The following is a 13,163-nucleotide window of genomic DNA, read 5'->3' on the forward strand; positions in this document are numbered from 1 at the left end:
TACAAAAATAATTTATTTATGCCCATTATTTCCTAAATTTATTTCTCTTTAAATAGTCGCAGTAATAGGTGGAATAATGTGCAGTCGGTGACAGCGAGTTGTTATTGCAAAATAAACTGCAACAGGGTGATCAGGACCCTGAAGTGATTTATTGCTTAACCTCCCTTCTGAAAGAGGAGGTTGATGTAAATCGGTGTGAAAGGGCAAGCTTTTATTGCAGCTTGCTTTGTAATTGATGTGCAGTCTGCCTACTGTTCCAGGCCGGTTTTCCCAGTGTGTGTGTGTGTGTGTGTGTGTGTGTCCCCACGAGTTCCCATGGCATTGTGAGTGTGTATGGTTTTTCCCTCTGTGCTGGCATTGCTCCCTGTCACGGGACACACACAATAACAGCTTTTGTCCCTTCAGTGTGTGTGACTGTGTATTTTGATAGCACCAAAGAGCCAGGGTTCTGTCAGCATTCATAACTGTAGTGCAAAAGGATGTCTGTTTTTGTAGATAATGACAGTGTATGTCCAGCTCAGGAAGGACCAGCGTTAAACCTTTAGAAATACTATACTGATCAGAATATACTGTATCACCTGCTACAGCGACTTTAAAAGTCCCATGAAATTAAAATTAAGTTTTGTAGATGTTTTTATCAGTATTGTGAGCTTTTAGAATATCTATAGGCTAGAGTGCTCAAAAATAGTGACAACATTCACGTTTAGAAGATATAAAACTGTTAGAAATATGTCAAGCTTGTAGTTTGTCACTTTTGTCTATATGGAGTTTCTCATCAAATCATAACCAATCAAATGCTTTCTAGTATTTCACATGCCCCGCCTCCTTCAGGACACTTCTCATTTGCTTTTCATTTGATGCACTTGAGCTCAATCACTCTCACCTGCAGAGCGGTTATAAAATCAAAATGCTATAGGCTGTTTTTTTTAAAAAAGGGAGGAGCTACACCATATCCCACACTCTCTTCTTGTTTTGGTTGAGATTACGTCAAACATTGAATTCAAAGCACTTCATGGGAGCTTTAAAGGGATAGTTTACTAAACAACAGAAAATTCTGTCAGCATTTACTCTCATTTCTTCCAAACCATTTTGTCTTTTATCCTTCCATTGAATACATTATATTTCCAATATTTGGAAGAAAGCTGCATTTACTTGATGCAGTGCTTCCCACAGGTTTGAAATATACTTGCGGTGGTAGCCAGATTGGAACACATCCTTCACCCATGGCACATAAATGGTTAACTACATGTGGCAAGTTCAGGTTGCCTTAATAAATGACATTTACTACAGTATTGCCAAAGCATTTTAGATATGTAAAAAATATGTAAATATAAAAAAAAATCATCAAAAAAATAACAGCAAATGAGAAATAAATGACAGGAAAAACAAATAAAAACAAACAATATTTCTAAAACGGATATTTAACAACAATTAATTAATAATGAGAATAAAGCGTGTAGATTATTTAAATAAGGCAAATTAGTTGATTGACCATTTCTAATGGTGTACAAATATTTTGCAGCCAGTTTAGACGTCATTTCATCCTCACTGAGTATTTAGTAAAGTTTTTTTCATTAGTTTAGATTAGCCAATCAGAAAGTAGTCTTTAATAAAAGAGTGAACATGCAGGCACACTGCACTTTTCTCCCCATAAACTTCCATTCATATGCAGATGAATGCGTCAGACCGGAAATGCAAGCTTCTTAGAAAAGTTTCGCAGTTCGCGGTCTAAACCGAATACGCGGCCAGCCAAAATGCACATCAATTTAGCAGCATTTTTAAATGACATTGTAACAATATAATTAATATTAATATTTAATATTAATTAATATTATGACATTGTAACAATATAATTAATATTAATATTAATATTTAATATTAATTAATATTATGACATTGTAACAATATAATTAATATTAATATTTAATATTAATATTTTACATTAGTGTGACTGTTGGGTTTAGGGTTGGGGTGGGGGTTGACGTTATTAAAATACAATTAATGGGAAATTTAATAAATAATAAAAATAATTCTTGTTAACTTTTGGCTGCAATCATATCCGATCTAGCAACAACCGCAGTTCGCTGCATTGCAAAGTTTAAACCTGGTGAACTCTGACCTGCGAAATATAAATTATGGACCAATTGCTCGCTTTTTTTAAAATGTCCAATCATCTTGTTTAATCCCACCCCTTTTTGAAGTGCCGTACAACAGAATTTCGCAAGCACAAACTCTAGTGTGACCACAGCTTAATGCAAAGCGCTACAACCTTAGAAAGCGAAAGCAAAAGTCGACTCCCAGACATTTTAGATACATCGGCCGGAGTCTCTTTGGGTCTCTGCAGAGCAGGTGAGACTGTCTGAGGAAGTGTTGTTGACAGTTCTCGGGCATACACAATGAGCAGTATACGAAATGTGTAAATGTAAAGTCTGTGGGAAGCACTGCTGATGGCTTTTGATTTTTCGTACTATGGAAGTCAATGGCTACCAGGGTATCTGCTGGGTCTTAAAAAGTCTTAAAATCATTTTAAACAGGTCTTCATTTTCCCCTGTCCATGTAAAGCTACCCAATCAAGCTAACACCCATCCAATCACTAACATTCCATCTCAATAAAGATTTTAACAAAATATTATTTATTAATGTATCTTCCTTACAATAGCATTAATGGTTATTTAAATGTTTTAACTTGGCCTTTAGAAAAGTTCCATAGCGTTTAGCCCTGTGCAAGTCTAAAATTAATTTATAATGGTCTTAAAAAGGTCTTAAAGTCTTACATTTGACTTAATTAAACCTGTAGAAAACCTGGGTGACAGGTTTTCAGCTTTCTTCAGCCTATCTTCTTTTAGGTTCAGCAGAAGAAAGACACTTAAAGGTTTGGAACCACTTGAGGGTGCGTAAATAGTGAATAAATGTTCATTTTTGGGTGATCTATTCCTTTATTCTTTCAGCGTGCTCAGCATCATATGCTTTTGCTCAATTTTGATTTGATTGTCAAATATGGATTTACATGAGCATTTGATTTTATTGTGGCTGTTGAAAAAAGGGAGTGAGCACCTGCAGGCAGTGCTGTATATTAGACAGCTGTCACATAAGTACAAATAGGTTACATATTTTGAAGTACAATAAATACTACACTTAAAATCGGTTTACAACATGTCTGTTTTGATATATTCAACACAAGTTATACCTTTTCATTAAATGTAATAGTTAAGTCTGAAATTGTAAAAATGTTTTTATTTAGTGCTTTTCTTACTCATGGATCAGAAACACACAGTGTGATCACAGTAACCTAACTGCCCAAAATGTCATTTCTGTATGTTCTTTTAATGCATTCAAAATAGGTTTTAATTTGTACCAGTTGGATTTTTTTTTACATCTGTAATGTACTGAAATTACCCACCAAGTAAATGAAGTTCAGATCTAAATTTTATAGAGGTCTTGTAAATTAAATCAGGAACTCCGTATCAATACCCAGCCCTAGAAACTGTAATGGTCCTATGTGCAAAAGCATTTTCAGTCCCTTTCATGTAACATTTCACATGCACATCCAGTATTTAACCCTGTAGAGTGAAATGAACTCGGAGGCCACATTTCCATAAGCTAAACGTATTTGCTCAGATGTTCTAATGTTCTGTTATATTCAACATGTCAATAAATTAATGTGTATTTACACTCATAATATCTGTCTGTCCTCATCAAAAGTCTATGATAGACTCTATTTGTAAGGCCAAGAATACAGTTCGGTGAATTCTACAACAGTTGTTGGTGACGGCAACATTCACACATTCCATATTTAGAAAGTAGACGTTCTTTTTATCTACTAACCGTTTGATGTTTGCTCTGTACGTATATTTTAATGTCAACATGACATGTCCTCACAGCCAAAAAGGCTTTATATTATTGTTTTAACCCCACTGTGATTTCATGTTTAGCCTGAATATGAACTTGGGTATGGTTTTTTTTTTTTTAGGAGTTGGTTCATTAGTTTTTTTATACTGTTTCATATATTTGTCTGCATAGTATTTCATTTAAGGTCTATTTTGCACATTTGTGGCATTTTTTTCAAAATGGGCTCATATCACAACGGCCCTAATACCATGCATTTTAATAAAATGCAATTTTAATGCATTTATCTGTGGCCTCATGTATCAATGCTGCGTACGCACAAAAACTTTGCGTACGCCAGATTTCACGCTCGGAATCGCTCACAGTTTAATTTACTAACAATGAAATGAACGTGGGAATGTGCACAGCTCCAATCATGTTCTTCCCAATGTAATGTCCCTCATGTTTTTCCAATGTAATCGGAGCTATCTACTGCACACACATTGCTATAAAGACACCATCTGAGGATGAATTTGCATACATGAATCAGAAACATTTCCATTTAATAAATGTGCAAATAAAATATGATGCACAGACTTATTAATGATTCCTACTTGTCTTCCTCATGATGATAAAGAGTATAGGCAAAATCTGGGGGGGTGGGGAGTTCATCAGACGCTGGATTCGAACCCAGTTTATGCTCGAACGTGTGAAAACATATTGTCATGCATTAAACTACCTGCGCCACTCAGGCTGTTGAAGCTACTACAAAATTGTACACCTTTGCATCGCACTATTTCTTTTTAAAATCCACTCAGTGCAATGTTCAGACCCAACTGTGTTAACTGCATCAGCTAAACTCTCCCACTCAATTTTTTTCTTTTGTTATTAATTCCGGAAGACAAACTTGCACATAAAACCGTTTTTCTCCGGTCTACCTCCGAAAGCAGCACCTCCAGTTCACATTCTGTTTAAATTTTCTCTTTTTGCTTGCTTTTGCCATTGCTTTTTTGTTTGGTTTTGCCAAAGTAGAGTCATTAGCATATTCATACGGGGGCGGAGGCAGGGATGGGTTTTGCGCTCGTGCATGTTGCGCTCAGTTTCACGTTCATTCAGATGTACAAAGAATATGCGTGGGATTCGGCGTACGCAGTGTTTCATACATCTGAATTTTTTCGCACATTTACAGCTTTGTGCGTACGCAATGTTTTAGTATGATTTCCACGCAAGTCTTCGTACATGAGGCCCCTGGTCTCCTGGTCTGACGTAAGCACTTTTAGCTTAGCTTAAATGATGATTGAATCGAATTAGATCATTAGCGTCTCTCTCAAATGACCAAACCTTTTTGATAATTTTCATATTTAAAGCTTGACTCTTCTGTAGTTATATTGTGTACCAAGAGAAATGAAATATTGCTTTTTTCTAAGCTGATAAGTCTATTGGAACTAGGGCTGCATGAAAATATGACATTGCAATATTTAGTTTTTCTGCAATATATAAATGACTTTATTAATGACTATTCGGAAATAATTCATTAATTTTGTTTGATTGGGATTGAATCATTTGCATAAAAACTGTTAAATCCTTTTCAAGCATTGATGAATACAATGGATCAAAGATACAAGTGAATACAAGTGACAATTTTCTCTGAAGTCTTAATAGTTTATGAATTAATTAATAAACAGCACTGAATAATTTTATTTCATTAATAGTTCTATACATTTAACCTTTATTAAAGTTACTAACTGTAATATTTCTTGTGCATAAATGCTTTAAACTTTCCTGATATGCTCACTCAAACACACTACTTAAAAATACATGCAAGTGATACTTTTTTACTCTTATCATGTTTACACTTTGCAATTGCGATACCTGGGAAACTATAATATCAACTCAGCATTGCAGATCCTGCGATGTCATCATTGCGTTGTCGATGCTGAAATTATATATTGTGCTGCCCTAATAGGAACTATACTCTCATTCAGGAAACTTTGCTGCCATACCATGGCTGGAGTAGGGGCAAATATATTACAACTTCTGTGTATTCCAGTTCATATACAGATAAAGTCAGAATTATTAGCCGCCCTGAACAATTAGCCCCCCTGTTTATATTTTCCCCAATTTCTCTTTAACGGTAAGAAGATTTCTTCAACACATTTCTAAACATAATTTTATTAACTTATTTCTAAAAACTGATTTATTTTATCTTTGCCATGATGGCAGTAAATAATATTTGACTTGATATTTTTCAAGACACTTCTATACAGCTTAAAGTGACATTTAAAGGCTTAACTAGGTTAATTAGGCAGGTTAGGGTAATTAGGCAAGTTATTGTATAACGATGATTTGTTCTGTAGACCGAAAAAAATATTGCTTAAAGGGGCTATTAATTTTGACCTGTTTTTTTTATTATTAAAAACTGCTTTTATTCTAGCCGTAGTAAAACAAATATAGACATACTGTGAAAATTTCCTCGCTCTGTTAAACATAATTTGGGAAATATTTAAAAAAGTTTAAAAAAAATTTTAAAGGGGGGCTAATAAATCTGACTTCAACTGTAGATACACTTCAGGATCTGCACCAAAGTAAAAATGTTCTGAATTGTCTCTCACAGATGTCTCCAGGTGGTTACGTTAGATATTTTGATGAAAGTCAGCCATTATTCAGTCTATGCTTAATGTCATTGCATCTGCTGCAGCCATGGTACAACAGCAAAATATTTTCAAATAAGTGGAGGGTTCCTTTAAAATTTCCGTTAGATAAATACAAGTATGCAGTGAGATGAATTTGTGTAATTTGCACATTGGAAATATCTCATAACTGCTATGTTGTAGATGCTCAGTAAGTTATTTTCCTTCAGTTAAAATAAGGTTGGTGGGAACATAACTTGACAGCATTAAACGTGTAAACTCAGACCCCAAATATTTTTATCTAGTGACTTATTTGAAACCTCTACATCCTGACATGTCAGATTTAGCCTAGTGTGGTAGATTAAAACCAAAAGCCAAATCATGTTTACTACAGTTGTTATTTTAGACGTAAATGGAAAACCCCCTATTATAAAACCACTTAGTGAAATCATGAGAGAAATGATACTGAATTATTCTTCTGACTTAAGACTTCTTTCCTGCATAACTATATTGCAATCAAGCCCTTTTCTTATTTGGTCTCATTTACATCTTTTACCCACTGTACACCAGAACTGCAAGTAAGCTTGGTTTGAATAGTGATAATGTCTTTTTGATGGACAATGGAAAACAAACACTCTTGTCTCCCTTCTCTCTGCCTACAGGCTTTCTTGCACTCACACTTTTCACCCCCTTCTCTTTCCCTCTCTCTCTCTGGAGAGGCACAGATAGCCTTATTAGGTGATAGTGAAGGGCTAGTTGTAAAAATATTCCATCTTGTGCTTTCCTATTCCAGATCTGGCTCCCAGTATGAAGAAAATCGAAGCATTGTGAACTGATAGCAATGAGAACTTGGATATGTTTGCAACTATAACTCAACCCATATGCTAAGTTTTGAGAAACACAGGGAGAATTAGTTAAATGTGTTCATTGAGAAGTTGCATCATGCTCACGAATCGCAAATGGAATGATGTTTGGCTTAATCCAGGAAGTCTGATTATAAGCTAACAAGCTCTGTCGCTCTTTTCTCTTTTATGGTGACCAGTGTCTTGCTTCATGTCTCTGGCACTCTTAATTGATCGCAGTTACTGGCCTATTTATATCATTTTGAAAGTGGGAGAGACTCACTCCACTTCTGGAATGTGAGGGTTTGAGCCAGAGTTTCTGCTTATGCAAGAACATTGTTCTCTCTCTCTCTTTCTCTCCTGCCTGTAGTCTGCCTGGGGGGAGCCAAACACCCCAATCTGGAAGCAGCAGAGGAAGATAAAAGTGGAAAACGCAGGCAGAGAGGGTGTGGTGAACACCTGAATGTAGCTATGGAGATGAGGAAATAAAACTGAGAATGTCAAAAGACAAAGAGACCTTTTGTGGACTTAGGATACCACAACATTTTCTGGCCTCAAGTCTTTGTCTCAGTATTTTAGTAGTGGACTCTTGATTTGGGAGAGCTGACTTAAAAAGGATTCTCCTTGCTAAAGTCGTGTCTGTTTAATGATCTGAGGATTTTCGGAGTCTGCTCAGATCCTATCGTTCCCAAGAAATAATCCAGACAACCCCAGGGGACAGCGGAAGGCAGTTTTATGAAGAAGGAAGATTAAATAAGCCAGAGATTATCTGAGAATGTTTGTCGGGGTCAGGCATGTCTGATGGCAAGTAAGCCCACATGAAAATGTTTTGTTGAGCCTTACAATGGTAGAGTACTTGAATAAATCTGTTTTGGTTATTCTATAGTTGCTCTGGTAACACAACAACGATACACTAAAAAATGTTTAGTTATTTATTTAACCCAATCGTTGAATTAAAAATAGTTGGTGCTTTGTTGGGTTAGTTTTCATCTTTATTGGGTTATTTATTAATAATGTTAATAATTAATTGTGGTTAAATTTAGAATTTCAACAGTCAACTGATTTAACCGACACAGAACAGCTGTATTAATACGAGTACTTAATATGTTTTTTGCATTTTAAAATTTAAACTCTAAAGCAATAATGTTGTTATTTTTAATCAAGTTAACTCTCCATAGCGTGTTTTTTATATCCGTTTCACCAGCACTCCTAAATATTGATGATACAAACGCGCGCTTCATAGCCGATCTAAATTAAACAGAAAAAAAAAACGCTTAAGTGTCTGGAACTAGAGTATTAATATATTTTTAATAATATTCCCCTCTGATTTTAGGAATAGTTTACAGTTCTGGTTGGGTTTAGGGGTAGGGAATAGGTATAGATTTCAATTTTAAACAATAATGATGTTCCAGGATCAACATAGATGTTAATCCAGGATCGCATTGCACTTGGCAAAATCATGACGTGTTTGCCTGCATGTCCATTGCAGTCCCACCCTAGACATAGGACAGACCTGAAGACCACAAGAACCCCTTTGCTGGATTAAGCACATTCCCCTTAAACCCTGACCAGACATGTCTGGGCTGCTTTGCAGATGCTTAGAAAATGAAAGTGCAAATCAAATCCTCCAAGTAACAAGGCTGAAATAATTGGGACAAAGGGGGAAGGCTATCATATTCTGCAATTGGTTTTCTGTGAAAATAAATGACGTAGGTGCCATAGCAACATACACAACATTTTTGGCCTGCTTTAACAAACAGCAGTCTGTCTGTGAGGGCAACTGCAGAAAGTGTTCTCAGAAAGAGTGCACTCACTGTTGTGTCAAAGTTGAGGGCACTAGTTCATCAAAGAAAATTTACCTTCCATCTTAGTTTAAACATGATCTTCACACAGACATGGAAAGATGACCTTCTGAAAATGGATTTTACTAGGCTATCCCTCGGTCTCTACATCATGTGTAACCACACAGCTGCGAAAAGAAAGGGGGAAATGGAAGCGCTCTCGCCGAGTTTGGAATCACTGAGTCATTCGCTTGATTGCAGGTCTTGCAGTAAACAGCAACTAGCCAGTGTAGCATAGCACATTTCAGCATGGTTCTGACAACAGGATACACATTACACTGCACTGTAGCTGATCTCTGGACACACCTTCTATTCAAGGCTATTGTGCTTTAAATAATAGCTTTTGGCAAAGCTTCAAAACAAGCCTCCCCTATTGAATCTCTCTGGAGCTCTCTAGCTCTCTCTTAGTTTTGAGCTCCTGTTGCTTCTTTTTCTCTGAAATAGAGCTGTGGCTGAAATTCTAGCTGGGCGTTCAAGAGGTTAATACTTCTGAGTACTGAATTTGCAAGGACTTCCATGGAGTTCTCCTTGCAGGATGTTCACAAATAAAGGCATTGGTGGGACTAGGTTTGGCAGTCCCTGAAAACCCCCAAAGGAATAGTCATTAGAGATAATAGGCAACCATGTAATTCTTGCTTCCATACTGCCACACCCCAAATGACCTTAAGTGACATCACAGCCACCTCATAGGCATTGCATTCGTCTTTAAACTCTGAACTCTGACCCTTCTACCATGCTTCATAAATGGACCCACCCTTAGGGAGTCTTGTGATCCATTCTTTGAGATAATTAAGTCTAATGGCATTTCTACTTATCTGTGTAAGACGGTAATGTTCCTTATTGTTAACAGAGTTGGAGACAGGTAAACTTGGTTCAGTGCGCATCGACACGCAGCAGTGAACACACACACACAATGCAATCATTCAGAGTCCTCACCTCAGCAGATCACAATACCCATTGCTTAGTGCCCCTCAGCCTCCCTCCACTACCACACACACGTTGTTATTGCTAGTTTACAAGGACTCTCTATAGGCATAATATGTTTTATACTGTAAAAACATCTTATTATAAGGCCCTACCCCTCCCCTACCTCTAAACCCAACCCTTACAGGAAACTTGTGGCAAATTTTGACCCCATTAAGTATCATTTTTATGTGTTAAGGACATAAGGCATGTCTTTATAAATCACCTAAATGTTGAAATATCTAGGTTACACCCATGCCTGTCCTTGTAAGTCACTGAAACCAGAACACCACACACTGGGCGTTTACCTGGAAGATGAGCACTTTGAAGTTGTTCCTCTTGATCAGGTGAGCGTGGTTGGCTTCCAATTTCTTCACCTGGACGGCCTGCCTATCCATCTTGTCCTTGACCTCCTTCATGTGGACACTGACTTTGCGGCTCTTCTCCAGGAGTTTGCTGACCGTGTTGGAGGTGGAAGTGTGACTCTTGGAGAGCTTGGTCATGTCGTTCTGGATGCCCCTCACTGCCCCCTCTATCTCAACCTGTCTCACCTCCATCTTATGCTGGTTCTCTTGCACTGTATCCAGCATGTTCACCAGCTTATCTAGAAGCGTCAGGACAGTGATGGCATTCACTTGACCTGTGGGCGAAGCTCCATCTCTGGGGAGAGTGCCTGTGGTGCCTCCAGCCAAAGGTCCAGGACTGCTGGGTTCTCCGGCGGAAGCGTTGGTAGCACCAGTGCCCAGCTGTGAGAGGCTATGGGTGGGTGAAGACTGAGTAGGGCTGGGGCTTGGCACCACCAGCTCCTGGTTCTCATGCGTGCTCACCATGCTACTCCTCTCTGCCTGCACTGCATCTTCTCCCATTCTGAAGCTGTCTTATTTGGTCTTGTCTAACTTTATTTAGGAAAACAGTTTAGCTCTTCACCTTTTAAGTGATCTGGTCTTGCTGTGTCGAGTTTCTCGTCCAGTTGATTTTCACTCCTTCACGTTCTAACAACTTCTTGTTTACAGGCTTGGGAAGAACTTTTCAGCTTCCAGGTTCAGCGTTCCCACCCCTTTTTTGAAGTTAGCCACACTCTGACTCTTTCCCGTCTCTCCCTCCCTCTCTGGTGCAATTGGAAGAGCTGCGCAGAGGCTTCCCCACAGCTTAAAAAGCCCATCCACACCCTATGAGGGTGGAGCTTGGTTGCCATGGCAGCTAACCCGGCCCATTGGTGAGGGAGTTATGTGTTTGCATGTGTCAAGTGCGACTATGTGGGTGTGTATACGGTGGAACATGAGCAACTCTCTCCACATGTAGTACCTCCCCCTAACCCTCTCCCTCTTTCTGGCTGTCCAGGGTTTGTTCTGTTTATATTGAAAAGAGCAATAGTATATTAAGAGTCATGTTTGAAGAATGAGCTCATCTCTGCCAGAGAAATAAAGTTGGGGCAGTTAAAGATACAGAAAGGAAGATAGAACAAAGGTTTGTGTTTGTCCCTTTGAACAAAGATTTGCTAAGCAAGTTTTTTATTTGGCTAGACATGTGCAAGAATGTGTTTGCCTGTGTTTATTTTGTAGGAGCTCTTTGCAGAGTTGTAGCCGTACTAAGTTTATTCTGGAAAAAAATGTCACACAAACAGTTCTCAAGGCTTGTGAGTGGAGTCATTTTTCCTGCCTGCAGCTGTAGCAGGAGCATGGCGAAACTCAACAGCGCAACTGGAAAACTCTGCGTTTGAGTTTCACTATGCAGGGAAACAGAGTGAACAATAACACGTTGTCACTTTCAGTATGAAAGCATCAAATCTTAAAAGAAATTGTGAACATGGCAAAATTGTAAAAAGCATAAAACAGAACTCCATCTAACTACTTCTCCTTATTTTCTTGGGTGTTTGCCTCCTGTACACTCAAACACAATGTCTTAATTGCTCCAGTTTCCTGCTTGTATTGTTGTACATGTCTCCATTATGTCATCTTCCCCTCTTTTTCCTTTGGAGGGTGATGGCAATGGAAACAGGAATTTCTGAGAGCTGAAAAGCGTCTGTTCGTGGTCCCCTTAACCTCTGACCTCTACTTTGGGTTTATTTTACATGCTCTGAGTGATTACATAACCTTTTATCACAGCATACAAGTATGAATTTTGGCACAAATCCATTTCAGATGTTCTAACTGCAAAGCAGTTCATAGACGTGTGTGTGCTTGTAGTGCCAGACTTATGCAGTAGTAAATAATATGGTACCTTTGGAACATTTCCTTAATTAACAAATAGCAGTTCAACATGCACTGAAATTACAGAGGCAGTAAGATAGTTCTTCTGCATATTAGGAATGTGTTTAAGAAAGGTGGAGATTTCTGCCTTATCAAATTTTATCTCCATTGTTTTCATTCTGAGGAACATCGCATCCTGATCTCTTGTTTTCCATGGGATTCTCACAAAAGGCTTGAAGGTCTATGGCTCAGATTTCATTTTTTTTTTTTAAAGAAATGACTCGTCGCCCCCTGGAGAAAACAGTATGTAATTACAACATCAGATCACAAGTGCAACACACAAACAAGACCAGATTGTCTGGAATAGCACAGCTGCTTCCTTGGAAACTCTTACAGTGAAGTGACACAAGGTCAACGTATGGGAGTCAACAGCACCTCTTTTATTCAGTGATAGCCAAAGAGTATTTTTGTCTTCTTAAAGTGTTTAGGAATATGCTTTTAAACGATCTGTTACTTAGCATTTGTGTGAAAAATAGTAGTCGGCATTAGAATTTAAAAGAGTTGTTCACTAAAATTTAAATAAATTTATTTACTCATTTACTTAACTACCATTTATACAATATTTGAGTTTCTTTTGTGGAACACTTAAGAAGACATTTTGAGGAATTTTGCCTGGTAGCTATTTACTTCCATAGTATTTTTGTTCCACTACTGTGGAATTTGAACATTCTTCAAAATATCTTATTTTGTGAAAAAAGAAAGCAAATGTTTGGAACAACTTGATGGTCAATTAAAAAATTTTTTAAACAAAAATCCCAACTTTATCAGACTTCAGATTTTAGAAATGAGTCGAGTAAAATGTCCTTAAAATAG

At 37.6% G+C, this 13,163-nt stretch overlaps 1 protein-coding gene across 1 annotated transcript in view; it reads right to left on the minus strand.

Annotated features, from left to right (window-relative positions):
- cavin2b (caveolae associated protein 2b) overlaps positions 1 to 11,208 on the minus strand; it is a 28,957-nt gene extending 17,749 nt beyond the window's left edge. The window contains 1 exon segment of the mRNA NM_001004584.1: positions 10,410 to 11,208. Coding sequence (NP_001004584.2) covers positions 10,410 to 10,967 — 558 coding nt within the window. The 5' untranslated portion in view covers positions 10,968 to 11,208.
- Positions 11,209 to 13,163: the final 1,955 nt, after the last annotated feature.

Source organism: Danio rerio, chromosome 6, assembly GCF_049306965.1.
Source record: "Danio rerio strain Tuebingen ecotype United States chromosome 6, GRCz12tu, whole genome shotgun sequence".
NCBI classification, from domain to species: Eukaryota; Metazoa; Chordata; class Actinopteri; order Cypriniformes; family Danionidae; genus Danio; species Danio rerio.